At 38.2% G+C, this 24,150-nt stretch overlaps 1 protein-coding gene across 14 annotated transcripts in view; it reads right to left on the bottom strand.

Moving 5' to 3' along the window:
- Nucleotides 1–24,150, bottom strand: part of APAF1 (apoptotic peptidase activating factor 1) — an 84,860-nt gene that overhangs the window by 14,942 nt on the left and 45,768 nt on the right. For all 14 annotated transcript variants that reach the window (XR_011994941.1, XM_072724657.1, XM_072724660.1 and 11 more), the window contains 6 exons: nt 16,488–16,649; nt 15,014–15,142; nt 12,152–12,277; nt 9,825–9,944; nt 7,509–7,625; nt 4,767–4,892 (listed from right to left, as the gene is read on the bottom strand). Coding sequence is in view for 13 of the 14 variants with exons in the window: in XM_072724657.1 (XP_072580758.1) it covers nt 4,767–4,892; nt 7,509–7,625; nt 9,825–9,944; nt 12,152–12,277; nt 15,014–15,142; nt 16,488–16,649 (780 nt within the window). In the remaining variant the exon portion in view is untranslated. The remainder of the gene's footprint in view (nt 1–4,766; nt 4,893–7,508; nt 7,626–9,824; nt 9,945–12,151; nt 12,278–15,013; nt 15,143–16,487; nt 16,650–24,150) is intronic.

Raw genomic sequence — 24,150 nt, 5'->3', positions numbered from 1 at the left:
TATGAATTTAGCTTCTGACAGAAAAACTGTACAGTATACAATGTCTCAGCAGAATTCCATCAGATGCAGTTTAGTTTTACCCATTTCAAAGCCATCTAGAGAGGAAGAAAGGTGAATATCACACAGAGTTTCATAGCTAATACACCAGTATCATGGTAGCCTGCACCAAGTTTCTGCACTGAAAGCAAATTTCATTCCAATCATACAGAACTCACAAAGACATAACAAGATAGTTTTTAGGGGGGATCCCTGGGTGGCTCAGCAGTTTAGCGCCTGCCTCCGGCCCAGGGCACGATCCTGGAGACCCAAGATCAAGTCCCACATCAGGCTCCCTGAATGGAGCCTGCTTCTCCCTCTGCCTATGTCTTTGCTTCTCTCTCTCTCTCTCTCTCTCTCTCTCTCTGTGTGTGTCTCATGAATAAATAAATAAAGTTAGACGAAAAAAAAGATCAAAATCCTAACTTGGAAAAAAAATAGTTTTTTTTAACTTTTTTTTTTTTTCTTTAAATTTAGGGCCGAGAAACCATTAGGATTTTTTTTTTTTTAATGATAGTCACACAGAGAGAGAGAGGGGCAGAGACACAGGCAGAGGGAGAAGCAGGCTCCATGCACCAGGAGCCCCACGTGGGATTCGATCCCAGGTCTCCGGGATCGCGCCCTGGGCCAAAGGCAGGCGCCAAACCGCCGCACCACCCAGGGATCCCTTTTTTTAACTTTTATTTAAATAATCTCTACCCCCCAATGTGGGGCTCAAACTCACAACCCCAAGATCAAGAGTCATCTAGGTGCCAAATAGTTTTTAACACTCTAAGTATTGGTCAAAATAGTTTTTAATACTATAAGTATTGCTACTACAGGAAATATATATTAAATAAAAGTAGAGTAACTTCTTTTGAACATATGCATTTATTATCTCCTTCACTTCTAAAATTCTACAATGACAAATTGAATGGGAATGAAGACAACAAAATGTTAGAGCCTGAAAAGCAGGACAATGGTAACTGACTTAACAGAACCAAGAAAACAGAATCCTAAAAGCATTAGAGAAAGACAAAAAAAAAATGGATAGTACAGAACTCACCAAATGCTCAGAAACTGCTGAGGTCTCTGAGGACATCAGAGGTGGGAATGAGGGTGGGGCGAGGATCAGAACTATGAGCAATTGTGGGAAGATGGCAAACCATGCAGGCGTAGTTTTTTTTTTTTAATCTCCCTGAAGTCTCCATTAAAAGTAGACGAAGCAATTAAAATAGCAAAACCAAAAATGCAGGGACAACACTAACAAAACTATGTTCATTGATGAAGTATCCCCATAAACTGCAAGATGCGAGTGGGGACAAACTGAGGGCTGCAAGACTTGCATCCTAGCATCTAAATGGGAAGAAGCAGAGAACATGGAGAGTCTGACAGAACTAAAAACAAGAGAATTCCAAAAAAGCCAAGTGACATTCACTTGAACGTGCAGGGGACCAACGGCAGAGCCGCAATAGACACTGCGTGCAAGGTGACTATACTATAGTCTGGAAGGGCTAGACCAGCCTGGGACCTAGGAACTCTCAATATTAACCAGAATAACTCTTTTTTTGTTTTTGTTTGTTTGCACAAAATGCCCATTTAATCACTTTGAAACCTCTAACATTATTCAGTGTCTGTTAAATAGAACCAACAATGCTGGATCTGTTTAAATTACAAGAAAAAAAATCACTGGGCACCAACCCAGTGATTATAATCAGCCAGGCTGGCCACAAGGATGAGGGAATGGGAGAGGAGAAGACACCCCTGGGCAGGTGGTGGGGTGCCAGGAAGGGCCAGGGGAGAGAAAGAAAAGAGGGCTCCCAGATGGGAGAGGACTGTCCTAATGGGAGGGGTGCAAAAGGAGCATGAGAAGACGGAGACTTAAGGGGGCAGAACAGGTCAGTGCACAGTGCTGGAAGGGGCTCAGTGCCACCGCCTGCCCACCCTGGGCATTTGGAGAACCCTATAATAATGAGGAGAAACTGCCGGGAATAGAATCCAAATTGAGTAAAACAGGATGAGGGCAGCAAAGGAAAGAGAAGGTCTAAATAAAAATAAAGGAAGGAACAGAGCAAAGCAATCTCATAACAACAAAGATGTATTTTTTTTAATAAATTTATTTTTTATTGGTGTTCAATTTACCAACATACAGAATAACACCCAGTGCTCATCCTGTCAAGTGCCCCCCTCAGTGCCCGTCACCCATTCACCCCCACCCCCCGCCCTCCTCCCCTTCCACCACCCCTAGTTCGTTTCCCAGAGTTAGGAGTCTTTATGTTCTGTCTCCCTTTCTGATATTTCCTACCCATTTCTTCTCCCTTCCCTTCTATTCCCTTTCACTATTATTTATATTCTCCAAATGAATGAGAACATATAATGTTTGTCCTCTGATTGACTTACTTCACTCAGCATAATACCCTCCAGTTCCATCCACGTTGAAGCAAATGGTGGGTATTTGTCGTTTCTAATGGCTGAGTAATATTCCATTGTATACATAGACCACATCTTCTTTATCCATTCATCTTTCGATGGACACCGAGGCTCCTTCCACAGTTTGGCTATTGTGGCCATTGCTGCTATGAACATTGGGGTGCAGGTGTCCCGGCGTTTCATTGCATCTGAATCTTTGGGGTAAATCCCCAACAGTGCAATTGCTGGGTCGTAGGACAGGTCTATTTTTAACTCTTTGAGGAATCTCCACACAGTTTTCCAGAGTGGCTGCACCAGTTCACATTCCCACCACCAGTGTAAGAGGGTTCCCTTTTCTCTGCATCCTCTCCAACATTTGTGGTTTCCTGCCTTGTTAATTTTCCCCATTCTCACTGGGGTGAGGTGGTATCTCATTGTGGTTTTGATTTGTATTTCCGTGATGGCAAGTGATGCAGAGCATTTTCTCATGTGCATGTTGACCATGTCTATGTCTTCCTCTGTGAGATTTCTGTTCATGTCTTTTGCCCATTGCATAATTGGATTGTTTGTTTCTTTGGTGTTGAGTTTAATAAGTTCTTTATAGATCTTGGAAACTAGCCCTTTATCTGATACGTCATTTGCAAATATCTTCTCCCATTCTGTAGGTTGTCTTTTAGTTTTGTTGACTGTGTCCTTTGCTGCGCAAAAGCTTCTTATCTTGATGAAGTCCCAATAGTTCATTTTTGCTTTTGTTTCTTTTGCCTTCGTGGATGTATCTTGCAAGAAGTTACTGTGGCCGAGTTCAAAAAGGGTGTTGCCTGTGTTCTCCTCTAGGATTTTGATGGAATCTTGTCTCACATTTAGATCTTTCATCCATTTTGAGTTTATCTTTGTGTATGGTGAAAGAGAGTGGTCTAGTTTCATTCTTCTGCATGTGGATGTCCAATTTTCCCAGCACCATTTATTGAAGAGACTGTCTTTCTTCCAATGGATAGTCTTTCCTCCTTTATCGAATATTAGTTGACCATAAAGTTCAGGGTCCACTTCTGGGTTCTCTATTCTGTTCCATTGATCTATGTGTCTGTTTTTGTGCCAGTACCACACTGTCTTGATGACCACAGCTTTGTAGTACAACCTGAAATCTGGCATTGTGATGCCCCCAGCTATGGTTTTCTTTTTTAAAATTCCCCTGGCTATTCGGGGTCTTTTCTGATTCCACACAAATCTTAAAATAATTTGTTCTCTCTGAAGAAAGTCCATGGTATTTTGATAGGGATTGCATTAAACGTGTAAACTGCCCTGGGTAACATTGACATTTTCACAATATTAATTCTGCCAATCCATGAGCATGGAATATTTTTCCATCTCTTTGTGTCTTCCTCAATTTCTTTCAGAAGTGTTCTATAGTTATTAGGGTATAGATCCTTTACCTCTTTGGAAGAACAAAGATGTATTTTTAATGCTTCATGAAAACAACAGAGGGAGGAGTTGGAGAGCTACAAAGCTAGAAATGTTGGCCTCCTCCACTCTTTCAAAGAGTTCAGAAAAACTAATTTTGTATAAAAAAGGAAAGAACCATCATTGAATACAAAGTTACTATGAGAAAAAAAGAGAATACAGTGCAGAAAATGCTCCTCCAGACAATGAGAGCAAACCAGAGGGAAGACTCTAAATTAAAAGGCACCAGCACAACTGAGGACAGAATTATAGTTTTGAGAACAAGGGGATCAAGTGAATGAAGGTTTACACACTAAACAAGGAGATCCTACACCTACTCCAGTTCTCTTCCCCACTTAGTTCTAAGAACTTGTCAGCCAGATTCATAACCTCCAGGCAGAAAGACCAGAAGATTCCTCTGGAGGAATCTGATAAGACCAGGACAAAAGACCTAAAGATACTGACAACAAAGATTCCCCATCCAGATCATTTTTCAGAAAAGGTCTCAGTCAACACATAAGAGCTTTCAACTAGCCTCTTAGTGTATTCTGGTAGCTAATGATCACCACATAGCTGAGGAAAACCTTTAAAACAAGAGGCCAGGGGCGCTTGGGTGGCTTAGTCCGTTGAGGGTCTGCCTTTGGCTCAGGTCATGATCTCAGGGTACTGCTCAGTGGGAGCCTGCTTCTCCCTCTCCCTCTGCCCCTCCTCCCCACTCATGGTCTCGGAAAAATATGAAACATGAATGGGTTTCATCTAATTCTATGTGCATAATCTGAATGTATGGCCAAAGTAATATGATCTTAAAGAAATGTTTAAAATGCACACCAGATCTGAGCCACAACTAAAGTGTTCCTTTGCTAGAGTCAGTATTATATATGCTGGAACTTAATCCTTCCCCTCACCTGAATTGAAGAATCATCAGAGCTTGAAATAAGAGTCTTCCCATCATCTGTGAACTGGATGTGCCGCACAGTTTTCTTGTGCCCAATCCTGGATTGGAAGATTCTGTTGTTTAGGAGTTCTAAAATCTTCAAAATAGAAAACCACAGATATTAGTGTCAAGAAATTCAGCTACACCCAGGAATTACACCCAAAGACATTTAATTAAAATTAAACTACAGAGGGCAGCCCTGGTGGCTCAGCAGTTTAGCGTCGCCTTCAGCCCAGGGTGTGATCCTGGGGTCCCGGGATCGAGTCCCACATCAGGCTCCCTGCATGGAGCCTGCTTCTCCCTCTGCCTGTGTCTCTGCCTCTCTCTCTCTCTCTCTCTCTCTGTGTCTCTCATGAATAAATTTTTAAAAACTCTTTAACAAAAAAAAATTTTTTTAATTTAAAAAATTTTTTTAAATTTAAGCTACAGAAAGGAATAAAATTTCCATCTCACAGTGCTTTCATTTTAATTAAAGACATACAAATGAGTGGTACATATATACACGCAAATGCATGCATGCACATACATATCCTAAAATAATACACTCACTGGAATGACCAGAGAGCAGTAGAAACCAGTGGTCCTTCTGAGAACTCAGCTACACAATTCATCAAATAAGTGGCAGCCTGGACTCAGCCTCCAAGAAGAAAATGACATTTAAGATGGATGAGAGAGGGATGCCTGGGTGGCTAAACGGTTGAGCATCTGCCTTTGGCCCAGGGCGTGATCCTGGAGACCTGGGATCAAGTCCCACATCGGGCTTCCTGCATGGAGCCTGCTTCTCCCTCTGCCTATGTCTCTCATGAATAAGTAAATAAAATCTTAAAAAAAAAAAAAAAAAGATGGATGAGAGAAAAAAATTCCAGATGAGAGACAAGGCAAGCTCTTTATTAAACAACACATACAAGGAAAGATAGGGGGTGATGAGGGAAGTAAGTAGCAGAAAAGAGAGGAGTAGGTTGGGGGAAGTACACTGAGAAGACTTAAAAGGGCTAACCAAATGCAAAGTTTAAGAAAGTGGTAACAGAACTCAAAAACTAATGACTTATGTCAAAAAGGCTTTCAAGTGAACTCACCAAAAACAAAACAAAACAAGTTCTTTTGCCCAAATTAAATGTACTCAAGGAAGCCTAAGGAAAATACAAATGATGCTAATATAGGACATTATAGAAATTCAAACCTAACCTGTGTGTCTGATAAAAGGCAAACTGTGTGAGTGAGAGGGTTCCCCAATGAGCAGGACAGACCATCTTACAATTGCATAGGACAAACAAAGGCAGGCTAGCATCATAGTTGAACACCATGACTCAGAGACCCAGGGTTTGAATTCTAGTTCTGCCATTTACTGATTTAATGAAAGTTGTGGAAACTAGGAGTTCAGACATCTGTAAAACAGGAATAACATCACCTACCATCCAGGGCGTTATAGTAATTCCATAAAATAATATTATAAATACCTAAAAATGGTAGCTGTTATTATTTGATGATTCTATGCCCAACCACATGAAAATGTCATCTTACAGGTTAAACAGAGTTAAATATTGGTAATTAATAGTATTTATATTATTTTATGACTTTGAGGAGGACAGAGATATGGATGAGGCACATGTGTGTTTCCTGAATTATTTCCTTAAACTATCTCTATGGCTTATTTCAAGACATTTAGATAGTAAAAACAAAAAAAGTAGGGCTGGCTTGACAAGGTAAAAAGAAGAGAGGAAGCAAAGATCCTTTAAGAATGAATAATAATATACACCAATCTGAGACAGAAGACTGAGGGAAAACTAAGGTTCAGTCATAAATGTCAACGATCCCTTGCTAAAAAAACACCCATAATATACTTTTTTCAGAACAGCACCCATCTTCAAAATAATTTTTCACAATGAAAAGAAACAAAACAAAACCTTAACTCAACCCATGCCAAATGGCCAAATATATAATACTGACATCACTTTCTAAATGCTCCCTTCTTCGCTCTGTCTATAAACACATAATCTCCTCTTTGTGGGGCAATACAGACTGGAGAATATTTGTGTATCTAGTTATAAAATAAATCCAAAGTAAAATACATGTGGCTAGTGTCACAATTAATAAATTAAGAAATAATTTCAAAAAGTTTGGGTGAGAAAAGGAACCAATGTTCTTTGAAAAACTATTCTTCAACTAAAGACAGCGTGCTTTGTGATAAAATCATTTTTATTATACTTTTTTGGCATTTTTAAAGATCTATTTGGTCTTCTTTATCAAGGATTTCAGGTGGTAAAGAGGAATACTTCTAATACTAAGGTAGAACAGAAAGGGTTGGTGAAACAGGTAGGCATTAGGCAACCCTGCACAGACATCCCCAATGAACCTTATCAGAACCAAAATGGAAAAGACACCAAAGGCTGAGTCTCTAAGGAGAGAAAAAAAAATGCTCTTTGCACAGATAGCTAAGTCTCTGACAGTATTTGATATACTTGGAGAACAGCAAAACAACTAGGTAGACAATGAGAACACAAAGAGACAAAAGGTATGAGAGACAGTAGTAAAGGCAATCTGAAAAATACACCACCAACAGGATTGTAAGATGATTTTTAGGCTAACAGAAGACTAATGATTAATATACCACAGAAAGGTTTCTTTAGTGTAAGTCTACAACACCAGACACATAATTCATTTTAAATAAATAACTTCCCTGCACAGAAGGACTCTGAAGACTGGAACACAATACCTCAACGGCTCCATCTTCACCTCCAAATGCAATGTACTGAAGATGTGGACTTAGGCAACAGCAACTAACCTGAGCTTCAATCAGATAATCAATCTGACCTGTTTTTCCATTAATGAGCTAATGAAAAATAAGGCACAATCAGTTATGAGGCTGTAAGAGCAGTTTCTGTTTTTTAGAATAGAGACTTCAATTGAAAAAATAAAATGAAACACAGAAAATAACCAACAAGAGCTCCCAGGGGAACAACAAAGCCCTATCCTAGTCTCAGCAGCTGCATTTAGCACTTCACACCTTCATTTCATTTCACTTTTGTGGTTCAAATACATTTTCATAAAATAAAATGAGCTTTAAAGGTTTAAAAGCAGCTGCTGTGCCCACCACCTGACACACATCTGTCTGATTTATAATCCCACAGCTAGCTCTGCACCCTGTTTTCCATTTCTTCACAAAGCCCATTTTAATAGGGTTATCGTTTGTTAAAGTATACTTTTCGGATATTTTTCAAGGGGGCTTGTGAAACGGGACTGAGGATACATAAAAGCCATATTCAAATAAAAATGGGTTTTATATCCTCTAAATTGCACACAAAACAATATAAATTAAGACTCTTTACCTTTCTGAGAGGAGGAGAAAGGAGCTTTGGAGAACCCATAAGCATAATCTGGGTGGCTGGACTTGCCTAATTTCATAATATGTACCAATGCCAATGATTATTTTTTTAAGTCTCATTAATAAAGTTCTCATTATTCGACTAAAATATGTGACCGGGGGGGGGATCCCTGGGTGGCTCAGCAGTTTGGCGCCTGCCTTTGGCCCAGGGCGTGATCCTGGAGTCCCAGGATCGAGTCCCATGTCGAGCTCCCTGCATGGAGCCTGCTTCTCCCTCTGCCTGTGTCTCTGCCTCTCTCTCTCTTTCATGAATAAATAAATAAAAATCTTAAAAAAAAAATGTGACCAGGGAAACTACTTCTCAAGCTTGAATCAACTGTCAGCTATCTCTATTACATTCTAAAAGTCTTAAATCATTTTTCAACATGAAATAAGCAGTCATATTTGTTTCAGGTACAAAGATTACAGGGGATCAATCAAGGTAGCCTTTATTTTACAACATCTTACCCAGCAGATTCTGATCTATTAGGTATTCAAAATGAGACTGAATTGCTAAAAGCTGAATTTATCTTCATTCTCTCAATTTATGAATTATATGAATTATTCTTCATTCTCTCATTGTCCATATTTTCCTAAGTAGTGACTAAAAATGTTTTGTTCATTTAAATGGAACTATTTTTTGTCAGTTTAACTATCCCCTAAATTCTCCCACAATCACTGACACAGAATAAAATACTTTTATAGTGAGATGACTTCTTTTTGAAGTCTCACAGTTATGACAACTATTTTAATAAAGGTAATACAAGCTTAAGGACACTAAATTTGACAAGAAAATTGCCATGAAAAATATCCCAAGTCTGCTAAAAATCAGTTAACAAGACATGCACACTCAATTCCACACTCCCAACCAAATCATCCCAGAAATACAGAGCATTAGGAGCTCCACCCTCAACATATTAAGGATGATAATAAAACTTGTAAAATGTGAGGATCCCTGCATGGAGTCTGCTTCTCCCTCTGCCTCTCTCTATCTCTCATGAATCAATCAATCAATCAATCAATCAATCTTGTAAAATGTAGACCACGGGGTATCTCACACCTTGACTCTGACCCCAACAGTAGACAGGGAGAAATTACCACACATCACAGACCATTTACTCCCACATATTTGTCTCCAGAATTTGGATTCCACCTTCACTCTCTCTATATCCAGCTCAGATTTCTGAAGATAAAAAGGACCTTATAGGTGAAGAAAATGAGGCTCAGAGAAGTGTACAATTTACTCAACCATCACACAAAACCAGCTGGCAATAAAGCCTAAGCTGTACCTGTATCCCCGGAGTGAATAGTCACCGTTCTTCCTACTACATCAAATGGAGCTTTACAGCTTTAGAGCTTGTTAAACTCCATCCGACCCTCCGTCTGTCTCAAGTTCTCCTGGATTCCATGCAAATCAAGGAATGTGATCCAACAGGAAAGAAATGAAGTGCAACAAAGTATCACTTTTTTCATTCTAAATACAAGCATATTTAGGCCTCAGCTCAAGACCCACATATTTATTCAACTAATACCTACCGAGAATACCTACCGAGCATCTGTTAGATACTACACAATTATGCCTAATCCCAAGTCTAAAACCAAACAAGGAAAATGTAAATTGAGCTCAATCAAAACAATTTTTCCAATTGTTTTCTGAAAAATACTCACCTGCAGATGTTTTATATTGTCAACTGCAAGAACCATCACTTCATTTTCTTGAAACACAACATCTATTTCTTGCTTTAACACTATAGCAGAGTTCTTACATACTTTTTTGGTCTCCCAGAGCTAATTAAGAGATTAAAAAAACAAAAATAAGATAACCATATCCTAAAATATGTAAAAAGGTGGCTTAGATTCTTAAAGCAACATACAAACCATGCTTCACACTCAAAATACCTATGATGTTACAAAATTCTCAATTATTAGATTATAATTCAACAAATATTTGTTAATTACATGCTATAACGGTAGTAGTTCGTATTAAGAATAATGGGTGCTAGAGCCAAAATGCCCAAGTATGAACTCCTGTTCCACCTAAAGCTGCAACTTTGGGCAGGTTACTTAACGCACTGCTAATCAAAGTAAGAACTCCTGCTGGTCCTCAAACTATCTGATACCAAGATAAGGTGCCTGCACCAGGATGTAAATCAACTACATCACTAACACACTGTTGGCAGTATGCTTAGTGATATGATTAATCTCTTCTTAACAAGGGCACCACAGTGACTTGGTGGGTTTAATAAGTATCTATCTTCAGCTCAGGTCATAATCCCAGGGTCCTGGGACTGAGCCCCACGTTGGGCTCCCTGGTCAGTGGGGACCCTTGCCTCTCCCTCTCTCTCTGCCTTTCTCCTTGCTTGTGCTCTCTCTGTCAAATGAATAAAATCTTTCTTTAAAAAGATCTTTTTTTAACAAGACTTCTTGATGAAGAAAGCGGGGAGCTGATTTACATTCTGGTTCAAGTTTATTGAGACTGGCACTTAAAGCAGAACTGACTTAACCTTTCTGGAACTATTTCCTCAGCTGCAAAAAGGACTGCTGTGAGAATTAGCAAATATAAGTATAGTACTTCACATAATGTCTAGCATACAGTAAATAGTAAAAAACAAAAAACAAAAAACAAAAAACTTCAGCTACAACATGTATAAAACACTATATTAGATGCTGCAGGGGTAAACCAGGGTCCCTGGCCTCAAAGACCTTACTGTTGGAAGATGTGTGAACAAGCTGGGGGAGCAGTGGAATACAGAAGGTGAAAAGTAGAGCAAATCTATACTTATAGCAGAATTTGGTAAGTACCATAAGAAAAGGACATAGAATAATATGACATTAAGGAGAGAGACATTCCCCCAAAAGGATTACTAGGAAGGGCTTTGCAGGCTTGGAAAAACTTGTAGGATTGTTAAGATTTCAACAAGGAAAGAGACAGGGAAATGGGGTATTCCAAACATAAGAAACAACATAAGCAAAAGAAACAGGGAACTACAGGGTATTGAGAAAATGTGAGCAGTCTAGTCTAGGTTACCTGTAGGAATAAACCAAAAGAAAGACTAGAGCAGAATGAGGCCATACTGTGGAGAAGTTCAGTGTAGACTTAGGAGTACCTACTTCCTTTTAGTAGCCAAGAAAGTCACTATCTGTTTTTGAGCAAAAATGACATGACTGTGTTGTACATGAAGAAAGTATCTTGGAAGCAGCATACAGAAAACCAAGAAAGAAAAGACTGTGCCAAAGACTAATACATTAAGAGAGGCAACATGCTGGGGCGCCTGAGTGGCTCAATCAGTACACAGTGTGTGTCTCTGGATCTCGGTTGTTGAGGTCAAGCCCCATGTTGGGCACAGATATTACTTTAAAATAACAAAATCTTTAAAGAGAGAGAAGGGGGGGGGGGCAACATGTAATGAACACCTGAACTTTAAATGAAAAAGCAGAAATAAGGGTTCCTGGGTGGCTCAGTTGGCTAAGCATCTACTCTTGATTTTGGCTCAGGTCATGATCTTAGGGGTGTGAGATAAAACCCTACATCGGGCTTGCACTGCATGTAGAGGCTGCTTAAGATTCTCTCTCTTCCTCTCCCTCTGCCCTTCTCCGTCCCCACCTCTCTCTCTCCCTTTAAAAAAAAAAAAAGTGGAAATAAATGACAGAAAATGGAAAGGCAGAATCCATTAGAATTGGCAAGTAATTGGATGTGAAAATTTAAGGTGAAGGAAAGTAAAAAATTAAGTCAATATATTACCTAGTAATATGTTTTAATTAACCAAAATACAGTTTAATCATTGGACTTCTCCAGCACCTGGCTCAGTGTAATACTCAATGAACATGTATGAAATAAGTGAGACTGTTACAGTCCACATAATATCACTTTTCAAGGATAAATACGAACCTAGTAGTTTCTTGTTTTAACTCCCCTAATACTGCTCATTAATTTCTTAGTTTCTTAGATGTACACATCAAAAAATGTCTAAAATGAAGATCTCAGTATTTCTCACCCTGATTGTCTGGTCATCAGAAGATGTCAAAAATGATGATCCATCGGGAGAAAACATCACACAATGAACCCAACTTAAATGTCCTCTGCAATCAGCCACTTTTAAACATGAGTCCATATTCCACAACTACAAAATAAACATAGCACATAGGAAATCACATTCATAAGCATTTTGAACATATCAAGAATACTGAAAATAGAAAAAGTAACCAGTAATTTCACTTCTATGAATATAGCCCCAAAACAAACTAGCAAAATTACAGAATGCCTTATGCAAGATTATTCATTGCATCTTACTTTTAATAGCAAAAAACTGCAAACAACCCAAATGACCATCAATAAGGAACTGAATAAACTACATAATGGAATATTATTTAACTATAAAAACACCCAGTGACTAGTCAGTGGGACAGATTCTTTACAGAAAATAAGCAAAGAGTATATCATATATATTTCTACAGAAAAATATACATATATTACACTATACACACACACATCTGGATACATCCACAGTATATAAGAAATGAAAAATAAATGTAAATATAAACACAGATACAGATATGGAGATTTTATTTATTTATTTAAAATGCATACAGAGAGCACCTGAATGGCTCAGTCAGTTAAGCCTCTGCCTTCGGCTCAGGTCATGATCCCAGGTTCCTGGGATAGAACCCCACATCGGCCCTACACTGGGCTCCTTGCTCAGGAGAGAGCCTGCTTCTCCCTCCCTCTCTCTGCTTCTCCCTCTCTTGCTGCCTGCCACTCTCCCTCTGTCAAATAAATAAAATATTAATAAATAAAATGCACACAGATATCTGCTTATATGTACAAAAAAATGTTGGAATGTTAAAATAAAAACAAAAGTTACCTACTTGAGGAAGTAGAAAAAGACTGGAGGGAAGGGTTAGAGATGAAAGCAAGACTTCTCTGAATATAACATTATAAAGCTTTGATTTGGCATCATGCAAACATTTTATCTTTTTTAATCATCAAAAAAATAGACTATTTTCCACTGTCATCTAATCCTCATTTCAACTAATAGCAAAACCCTACAATAAATGAATATGCTAATTGTACATGTACACATTTCTGTTACTCATGCGTATTACAAATTGTCAGTGTCTGCCACCCTGACTGTACTTTGTCCTGAGTTCTGCTGTAAATTACTCAAATATATTCCAGTCTAATGAAGTACCATATGTGCCTGAATTCCTCTCATTACACTCTGAATGACAGACCTACTTTATGCTTTCAGAACAAGCATGGACAAAACAAGTACTTCATCACATGCCCAGTGGTTTTCAATCAGTGAGTTCTATGGTTATAAATTAATTTTATAAAATTTTTTTTGCCTAATCACTAGAGTCCAAGCTCCTGTGGACATACAGAGCTAAAGGCCAAAAGTGAAAGTAGTTCCAGAACTAAAAACTCTCCCTTGAAAATACTTCCCTTTTTCCTTCTTGTTCTCTCCCATCATTTCTCAGAGCCCCCCAAACCAAGTCCTTACTGTTTAAAAAAAAAAAAAAAAAGGCAATATTTCCTGGAGCTTTCTAATAGCAGAGAGTAGAGATTTAGAAGTGACAGGAAAGGCTGAAAAAGGAGTTGCTCCTCCATTCTTCCTAAAAATCCTGACAAAAACCCAGAGAGAGGAAATCTCTAACCATATCTACTCTGAGGATCTAAGGTAAGGTACAAGATCTCCTAGCATATTTGAATCTTTCAATTCAAGGACTTTGCTAAAAAGAACAATGCCCACAGCACCCTACTTCTTCCCACCACTTCAAACAGGGCTGGAGCTTGTTCACACTCACTGCCTATGCTTCCAATGGGTAAATTCTTGGCAGGAACGTTCTTTAGTGTTAGTTGCACTGTATTTGCTTCTGTACTTGGAATTAAGTAGAGTTTACAGAATACATCCTCTCTCTCATCTTATGTGTATTTCCATGCTGAATGGCTACAGCTCAGAAATTCTTACCCCAACAGCTTTGCAGTAAGGGACAAAGCTGTCAAGCTCACTAAAAATTGCTGAAATAAGCACAGAACATGAAAGAAGTGCTTGCAGTAGTCAAGTTTCCTTGGAGGATAGACTGTGAACCAAGTAGATTTCTCTATTTTCCAGATAAAGGCCCATACCCACCTTCTTGGATTGTCATCACAAGGATCTTCAAATTACCTTATGGTAAGACCCACTCAAGGAGTAAGTAGTAACAAAGCTTGGAAAAACTAATCCATCTTAGAGAAAAAAATACCAGAAATTCACTGCTTTTTAAAAAAAACATGGCCATTCACAGACCATTTTATTCCTAAAATTCTTCCAGGATCAATTAGGTACAGACTCTGAATATAAAATCTATCAGGTAAGTACAAAATTATAAATATAGGTAATTTATAAGAGTCATTTTATTCATTAGTGTTTACCAATGAACATCCTAAGTTAACCAATTCTAAACCCAACTTTCATCTTATTCTTCTCAATGATCTAAGAAATCTGAACTAGACTCATCTCTTATTTTTTTTACAGAAGAGTCCATGCCTATATTGTTTAAGAGATGCCATTGTTTCTGCCCAGGAAACCAGTGGTCATTCCACTGTGTCCCCAGACCTTGGCACATGCTAGCCATTCAATAAATATTTGGTGACACTGTCATTCCCTGTCATACTGTTAAATCAAATCTTTGATCACTGCTAAAATAAGAAAGCTGGCTATACAGTTTAATATCCTAAAGCTATAGGTCATTATGTTGTGAAGAAAATGCTCTACTACTTCTCAAACATCCTCAGTAGTTAATGGTTTAAGGAGCCCATTCTTTGGCATCTTTGTACTTCTGGAGACCTAACTTCAAAGAGTAAGTAAACCACTCACCTCCACACAGCACTGGGACAAAGCCACTACTGCCAAATGATTTTGGGGGGAGAAGTCACAGTACTGGATGGTGCTGTGATGGCCTGTATGGATTTCTGCCAATAAGCCACCAGTATGAATGTCAAATAGCTGTCAATATAAAATAGGTGAAAGTAAAATACTTTAAAAAAAATATGCTATACTCAAACTGAATCTAAATTTTTAAGTCCTTAAAAAAAATTTTAAATTAATAAATAAATAAATTTTTTGAAGTCCTGAAAAGATACAATTACTGATAACTGGCATAATTATTGACAGTCATAAATAAAATACAAATCAGTATAAGCATACTTTTAAAATACTGCTCATCTTGAAACATGTTTCTTATAAAGAAAAATTTATCACAGATGATGTTTCAAGCTGGCCTAGGGAGAATTAAAACTTCTGTGACTAAATGAATAGCCTAGCCAAATTAACATACACAGAAGTTCTCCTGAACGCTTGTTTATTCATAAGAGGAAATGGATATTCATAAATGAAGATGATCGAAATAATATAGAGCAGAGGCTTGCTAACATGAAATTAGCTCAACTAAAAAAAAGTTAGCTCAACTATTTATATTTCTCTTCGAGGATAACAAATTACTCCATTACAATCATTTCCCCATTTTTGAACAAAAAAAGCTATTTCTGAATAATGCAAACTTAAACTTTTAAAAGATTTTTAAATGTTGGATATACTCTTTCTTCTGAAGTTTTTGCCAAATGACAAAAAATATTTATACCAATACAGCGTTGTGATTTAAGACCAAGGCATGGGCTTCCAGTGGAAGCCATGAGTATGTTTTGTGAACACAGAGCCCTTCAAGCATGCACAGATGGTAAGCAGCGCAGCATCAGGAGCTGACAGCAAAAGACAGGAAACCATACTTAAAATGCTTCCCAGGACAGGTCATACTTAAAAATTAATGGAGGAGAGCCACAGAGGAAATTTAAGAAGTATGGAATAGGCAGCTGTCTTCATTATTGGGTAGTAAAAAGTAAAAACCTAACAATTAGAACAGGCTAACAGAAAAGCACTTTGAAAATCACCTAAACCAATAACCAATGTACTCAAAATTTTTTTAAAAAGTGATGCAGAAAGTATTCCATGTTTTAAATAAATTTGAGAAACACTGGATTAACAATATAAATTACTTCTATATTACTGAACTTCTGGAGGCCTTAAGTATGTTAGCATACACTGAGTAACTCTAATGGGGGAAAACAACACATGATATTTCCCAAATCTGTGTGACCATGGAGACCTCTCCTCACAAAGCCTACCAACATCCCCTGGAGCACAGTTTTGAGAACTATGAAGTTAGAGAGCCTCCCCAAAATCATGCAGCTATCCTTTCTTTATATCAATAAAGTATACAACGCAAAAATCAATTTGACATTTTCATCTTCTTTAAATCAGGCTAATTTTGGCTTGTTAAAATAATGATACTTACAAAGATTTTATTTTTTGCTGCCACCATTATCCTAGTGCCATCAGCAGACCATGAACAACATTTCACTATCACTTCCATATCCTCTTGAGGCTCCTCTGAATTTAGGAAGAACTGCTTCACATTAATGCTTTTCCTCTCATTTGCTGATTTTACATCCCAAAGCTTCAGATTGCAAAGATTAAAAAAAATGTTTAAATTTGTTTTAATCTCAAATCACACCTCTAGAATTCCACCTGGATTAAATGTCATGCAAATATTCACTTTTTCTCATGAATTACTTTCACTTATGCATGACTTTTTATAAAACTTTTAAATTAAGTACTCCAGCTTATTTCACCACCTTCCCAAAGAGAAAAAAAACAAAAACAAACACAAAACTAGAAGCACTGCCAGAAATGCAAAATGCAGAATATAAAACTAAGTAAAATACTAAAAACTCCTTGCATGGTGTGAAGGAGGCTAAAGATTAGGTGTTGACAGTAAGGATGAGAGTAGAAAAAAAGTGAGAGGAGACTCACAACTTGCCACTGCTGCCCTCTGCTGTGCCAGGCATGAAGTTTGCCTCCATCGACTGTATGCACAGCCTGGACACCACACAAGGCCCAGTCTATGGCATGTTAAAAACATAGCAAAGCATCCAGAGACATAAGGAAGTCCCTGAAAACAGAAAACAAAGAATATGCTGGAAAGAAGCAAAGCACCTTGTGTGTATGGTGGGGGCAAACAGAGCTCTAAAACAACTGAATCCTGAGGAATGTGATTCAAAAGACTCTAAACTCACTCACTAGCAGAGCCACCTGAACAGCACAAAGAAAAAGTCCTTCAAGAAGACTTCAGTCCCCTAGGCCTTAAGCAGCATCCCAGCTTCATAGAGTGATAATGGCTGCCATGCTCAGACCAAGGGTTGGCCAAGGACAAGGACAAATAATAATAATAATAAATAAATAAGCTGTTTCCTAGGCTTTACCTCCGTTTCCAAAGAACAGCTCCAAGATAAAACCAGATTTATTCTGACCAGGCACATTTTTAAATCTCTCTCAAGTCCACAGACATATTATATACACCCAATACCAAAACTCTTCCCCTTGCAACAAATATGGATAAACTGGATAAAGCAAGAGACATCAGATACTAAAACAGCCTCTCTTGATACTTAGGAAAAAAAAAAAAAACCTACATATAAATGCCAGAAGCTTTAGTCACATCAAGTAGATACATGAGAAATCACACCATTTCACTCTTAATATGAAAAACAAAGCAACTACTGCCTGGATTTAAGAAAGAAAGACAAAAAAACTAACACAGCCCAATTTCATTAAATCTGTCTAAACTATATTCTGCATCTGGACCTGACTTCAGCTTCTACCCAAGTGTGATGAAATTTCACATATCAGGGGACCAAGTAAATACCAGCATTTGATTTTCAGCAAGTCACCAAACTATATCAAGGGCCCATGTGCACACTGGGCCTTGAGTTTTAAATGGCAATTTTTAAATAAAACTTACATTTTGAAATGGTTCATCAACAGGGCCTGAAAAACACATGCTGATCAACATACCCTGTAAAATGCTTAGACGATTACAGAGCCATTTGGGGCAGGAAACAGCTTTACAGTTTTTCATCCTCTCAGAAGGCAAAAGCTTTAGAAGACTTTGACCTTGAAATGCTGTTATCCAACATCATTTTGCAGGACCTCTGCTTACTACATGTCTATCAGCATGAGCCGACTAACGATACTGGCTTAACAGCACTGTGGGAAAGCTGCCACAAATACGGTAGTTCTCACCAAGAGTGCAATAATGTCTCTCCCCCACTGCTAGTGCTCTGTACTCTACAATCACATTTTGATACTCACACATGAAGTCAAAATCCTGTCCCTGAAGACTTTTAACACTGTTTTCTTTTGAGTTTGGACAAGTCTTAATTTCATTTGAAGGGACACAGCAAAGGTTTATCATCTTGAACACATTAACCACTATGCTAGTCACTTTGAGATTATATAAATAAATCAGGTATAGATACCTCTCCCAAGGACTTTACAGGTCAATCAAGGAGGTAAGACAAGCCTTTAAGTGACTCTCAGACAAGGTACCTCAGATGTGTCATTTGAGAAGAAAAGATACAGCAGAGTGGGCATGTTAGACCCAAGCTTTGGACTTGAGGGAAGAGTTTTTGCAGAGGTGGACACCACTGTCTCCTCCTGAAGATTAGCCTACTGTAGACCAATTTAGGATGGACAGAATTTTGACACTAAAAAGACAAGAGGAATACTCTACGGCCTAGATTCTAGGCTAAAGGGTCAGAATAAGCTTAAGTACAAAATGGGAAAGGAAAGACAATGAAAAGAGAAAACAGGCTGCAGTTTGGGTACAGCACCAGGTGCCTGAACACATCCTGGACACAGTCCTCACCTATTTTCAGGGCCCCCTTTTGCCATTTCCATAACTCGTCAATTCCCTTATCTCTCTCTCCAACTGGAATCTGAACAACTTCAGGCCAGAAACTAATTGTTTGGTGTTTTGTTTTTAGTATTTAAAACCCAAATGCCAGTATCTGGCACATAGTAGGTATTCAATAGATAATCAAAAAAATACATTTTAAGTGAACAGATAGATTCTTCTTGTGTTTCAAGCACAGGTGAGTAGAAACAATAGTGTTACTGAAGGAAATAGGGTTCAGGTTAAAGATGCAGATGGAACACATACATTCATCTTCATGTCTTCCCAAAATCCACATAAAACAATGGTAGGGAAAATTTTTCTCCATAGGCATAGTTCACAAGACAAACAAGAAAGGAGGAAGAGTTAACAACCACAAAATGTAAAGGATAAAAAGCAGAAAGACAAGTGATAAGGAGGCTCCTAAAAACTGAATCCTGGGATCCCTGGGTGGCGCAGCGGTTTAGCGCCTGCCTTTGGCCCAGGGCGCGATCCTGGAGACCCGGGATTGAATCCCGCGTCGGGCTCCCGGTGCATGGAGCCTGCTTCTCCCTCTGCCTATGTCTCTGCCTCTCTCTCTCTCTCTCTGTGTGACTATCATAAATAAATAAAAATTAAAAAAAAAAAAAAAAAGAAAGCGAGAGTAGGTTTAATTAAAAAATAAAATAAAATAAAATAAAATAAAAAATAAAAACTGAATCCTAAGCACACCATGGGGAAAGCCAAGAAGCAGCCCAATTCATAACATAAAACTCCTAAAAAGCTAAGGAAGTGTTGCACCAGGTACCTTCTGATAAAGGTGGAGTATCACTACAAATCCCTTGAAATCCCCTCCACAACTATGCAATCCAGGTTGCTATATCTCTACTCTAGCTGAAGAGTAGAGGGTTTTTCTACACCCTGCACAATTAAGAGCAGGGTCACCATTTTGAAAATAGAGAAATTAAGAGAAAGTCTAGATCCCAAATGTTGAGATCTCTACCTAAACATCTCAGAACCTGCCAACCAGACTTATACCCTACAAGTAGGAGACTGAAGATTCTTCTCTGAATATCCAACAAGATCAAGACAAAAGATCTAAAGAATATGACATTAGGAGTTTGCCATCAAAAATGGAAGGCAGATTACCCTACAGGGAAACTCACAAAAAGCAAGCTTACAATTCCTTACCAGCCTTTTAGTGCTGCATTCTTAAATATGAGCAGGATATATATCTACTACATATACAGATCTTCTTCAACTTACCTCCCAATAAACCTATCATAAGTTGAAAATGCATTTAATACAGCTCATCTACCTTAAGCGTGCTCAGAACACTAACATTAGCCTACGACCAGGCAAGATCATCTGAGAAAGCCTATTTTATAATAAAATGTTGAATATCTCATATAATTTATTAAATACTGTACAAAAGCAAATAACAGGGTAGTACTACAGACAGGTTCTAAGTGTATCGGTTGTTCACTCTCATGACTGCATGGGAGACTAGGAGCTACAGCTCATTGCCACTGCTCAGCATCACAAGTGAGGATCAATACTGCATATCACTATCCAGGGGAAAGATTAAAATTCAAAATTTGAAGTACAGTTTCTACTGCATGTGTATCACTTTTGCACCATCATGAAGTTGAAAAACCTTAAACCATCGTAAGTCAGAAACCATCTGTAGATATACACAAGGTCAGATAGCTAAGCTATATTTCTAAAAGACAGCAGAAACCAAAACCAACACAGAAAACATCGACTATACAGGAATATGAATTTAAAAAAAAACTATTAACACCTACAAAAAGATAACTGCATCCATAAAACAAAAATAGGATAAAATGAAAAAGGAACAGAATTCTTCTGGATCAGAAGACTGGGTACTTAAAAATATGACACCAGAAATTAAAAATCCAACGAAGGATTAGAAAGTAAAGCTAGAAAATAAAGCTAAAGAAATCTTCCAGAAAGGAGGGCAAATGGACAAAGAGAAATAGAGAAAAATAATAACCAAAAAACCAAACAGGAATTCTAGAAAAAAAAAAAAAGGAGAGAAGAGGGCAGGCCGGGTGGCTCAGCGGTTTAGCACCACCTTCAGCCCAGGGCCTGATCCTGGAGACTCAGGATCAAGTCCCATGTCGGGCTCCCTGCATGGAGCCTGCTTCTCCCTCTGCCTGTGTTTCTGCCTCTCTCTCTTTCTCTCTCTCTATCAAGAATGAATAAAACCTTAAAAAAAAAAAAAAAGAAAAAGGAGAGAAGAATAGATTAAATAATTAAAGAAAGCCTAGGGACGCATGGGTGGTTCAGCAGTTGAGCTAATCTAGCTCCGATCATGATCCTGGAATCTGGGATCAAGTCCCGCCATCAGGCTCCCCACGGGGAGCCTGCTTCTCCCTCTGCCTAAGTGCCTGCTTCTCTATGTCTCTGATGAATACATAAATAAATCTTTTTTAAAAAATTAAAGTAAGCCTAAAGAACTCAAGTATTTGAATTTCCAAATTGAAAGAAGCCACTGAGGGACGCCTGGGTAGCTCAGTGGTTGAGTGTCTGCCTTTGGCTCAGGGCATGATCCTGGGATCCGGGATCGAGTCCCACATCGGGCTCCCTGCATGGAGCCTGTATCTCCTTCTGCCTGTGTCTCTGACACTCTCTCTCTCTCTCATGGAGAAATAAATAAAATCTTAAAAAAAAAAAAAAAGAAAGAAAGAAGCCACTGAATGCCAAAGCACAAGAAATGAAGACAAACCCACACCAGGGCACTTATGAAATTAAAAAAAATTTTTTTTTCTGAAGATAAAGATCTTAAAAGTTTCAAGACAAAAAAATAGATTATATATAAATCAGAATGGCCTCAAACTTTTCAAGACAAACTTTAGAAGAGAGAAGACAAGGGCATAATGTCTCCAAAATTCTCCGGAAAAATTACTTACAACTCAGAATTCTATATGTAGTCAAAAATAGCAAGTATAAAGACACAGTCTCAAAAATTTATCTCCCAAAGATTCTTTCTTAGGAAGCCAGAGATTCTCCACCAGTGGGAAAATAAAGCAAAAATGATGACAAGAAATCCAAGGAACAGGGATTCCCTGGGTGGCTGAACAGTTGAGCATCTGCCTTTGGCTCAGGGCGTGATCCCGGATTCCCAGATTCGAGTCCTGCATTGGGCTCCCTGCATGGAGCCTGCTTCTCCCTCTGCCTGTGTCTCTGCCTCTCTCTCTGTGTGTCTCTCATGAATCAATAAATAAAATCTAAAAAAAAAAAAAAAAAGAGAGAGAGAGAGAGAGAAAATTCCAAGAAACAGAGTTTCAAGTTAAGAAGAAAGCAAAAGGAATTGTGGGAATAATAAAAGGAGGTCCCAAGATGGCAGCCAGACACTCGTAGTATTACCAATCAGAATGGAGCAAGACAAAGCCCTCCAAGAAAGTTATTTCCAAGAAAAGAAAATTTATCAAATACCTGATAAGTTTGAATAACTTGAGAGGCAATTTTGAAAAGTGTTAGTTTGAAGATGAATTAGTGATGAACGCATTAAAAAAATAAGAATAATTTGTTAAAAATAACAATATTAAATGTACAGCATATTTAATCCCAAGGTAAACAAGAACTTGTATGAGAAAGGAAATAACTCATACTGCGTGACTCAATTGTGACCAGTGACAACGATGTAATTTCTGAATACTGATCTGACCAAAATCATTAAACATACAGGAACCACAAAAAGGGGGTCAAGTTTTGGAAGAGAATACAGTTCAGTGTGGAGCATGGTATGTTTGAGGCACAGTGTATAATCTAAGTGACAACAACTAGCAAGTACAAGCACACAAAAGAAATGAGGGCTGGAGGTAGTAACACATCTGAAAGTCACTTAAAGAGATGAGAGTTGAAACTATGGGACTGATACTGGGATGGAAGAAAAGTAACGGAGCGGTATTCAAGGTTAGATGCTTAAGGAGCAGCTATATTGTGGTGGGCAGGTAAAAAAGTTAAAGAAGGGGTTAGAGGGGCACCTGGGTGACAAAGTTGGTTAGTGTCTGCCTTTTACTCAGGTCATGATTCCAGGGTCCTGGGATCAAGCCCTCCATCAGGCTCCTTGCTCAGTGGGGAGTCTGCTTCTCCCTCTGCCACTCCCCCTGCTTGTGCTTGCACACTCTCTCTCTCCACCTCACTCATATAAATAAATAAAATATTTTTTAAAAAGCAAAGAAGAAGGGGTTAGAGAGATAAAAGGAAAAAGTAGAAAACACTGACCTCAGAAGAAGAGAGTTTCAAAAAGGAAATATAGGTGGTTGATGGGGGAAGAAGTGCTAACCATTGGTATTACAACAAAAAGAATGAGGCCTGGATAAAGAAAAGTATCAGATTTCACACTAATCCAATAAAGCATTAACCTTTACAACAAAAAGAATGGAGACTGAAAATAAAACTGGATTTTACACGCTTCAAGGAAATACAAGAAAAACATGACCAGGCTTAAAACAAGTTTTTGAAATTGAGTGAATAGTCAGGAAATGGAGGCAAGTACAGGTGGCTTAAGAAGCCTAGCAATAAAGGGAAAGAGAAAAACAGAATGACTATTTCAAAGGATAACACAATCTATGGAGCATCAAAGGTTTTTTACTTTTGGGTTTTAGAAAGGCCCAAGAACATGTGTAGGCTGTGGGAAAGGAACCCAAAGTGAAGAAAAGCTAAAGATACAAAAAGAAAGAAGAAATAATCAGTGAAGCACAATGTGCAAGGGAAGAAGAAAAAAAGGAACAGTAGCCATAAGTAGAGAACTTTCTGGGAACTGAGATGAAAAAAAAAGAAAGGGAGCTGGAATTTTTATGGCAATTTTTGAGGAGACTTATGGAGGGAGGAATTCTTATTAAAGGGTGGTGTCAACCCTCTGAATAGGTATGAGGTAAGGTTCTCTCCAGAGAATGAAAGGGATGCAGTGACAACATTGGGGGCTTAAAAACAACAGCAGAAGTTTGAATTGGAACTGTGGTGAATAAGGCAAATCAATTAGGAATGAACAGACCATACCTGACAGCAAAGATGGCACACCTTAAATGTATAAAACATAAATAGTCTGGTTTCACAAATGTCTTGAACATTAAACAACCTAATAATGGTAAGGAAAATGGAATCTTTCCAAAACTTGGAATTGGCAATGGTGAGAAGACGGAAAAACTTGAGATATAAAATGTCTTCTTCTGAAGTCATTAACTTAATAGAAAACAAGAAATAACAGATCCAT

Source organism: Vulpes vulpes, chromosome 10 (genome assembly GCF_048418805.1).
Source record: "Vulpes vulpes isolate BD-2025 chromosome 10, VulVul3, whole genome shotgun sequence".
Lineage (NCBI taxonomy): Eukaryota > Metazoa > Chordata > Mammalia > Carnivora > Canidae > Vulpes > Vulpes vulpes.
The sequence above is the reverse complement of the archived record's forward strand: the minus strand, read 5'-3'. Positions and strand labels throughout refer to the sequence as shown.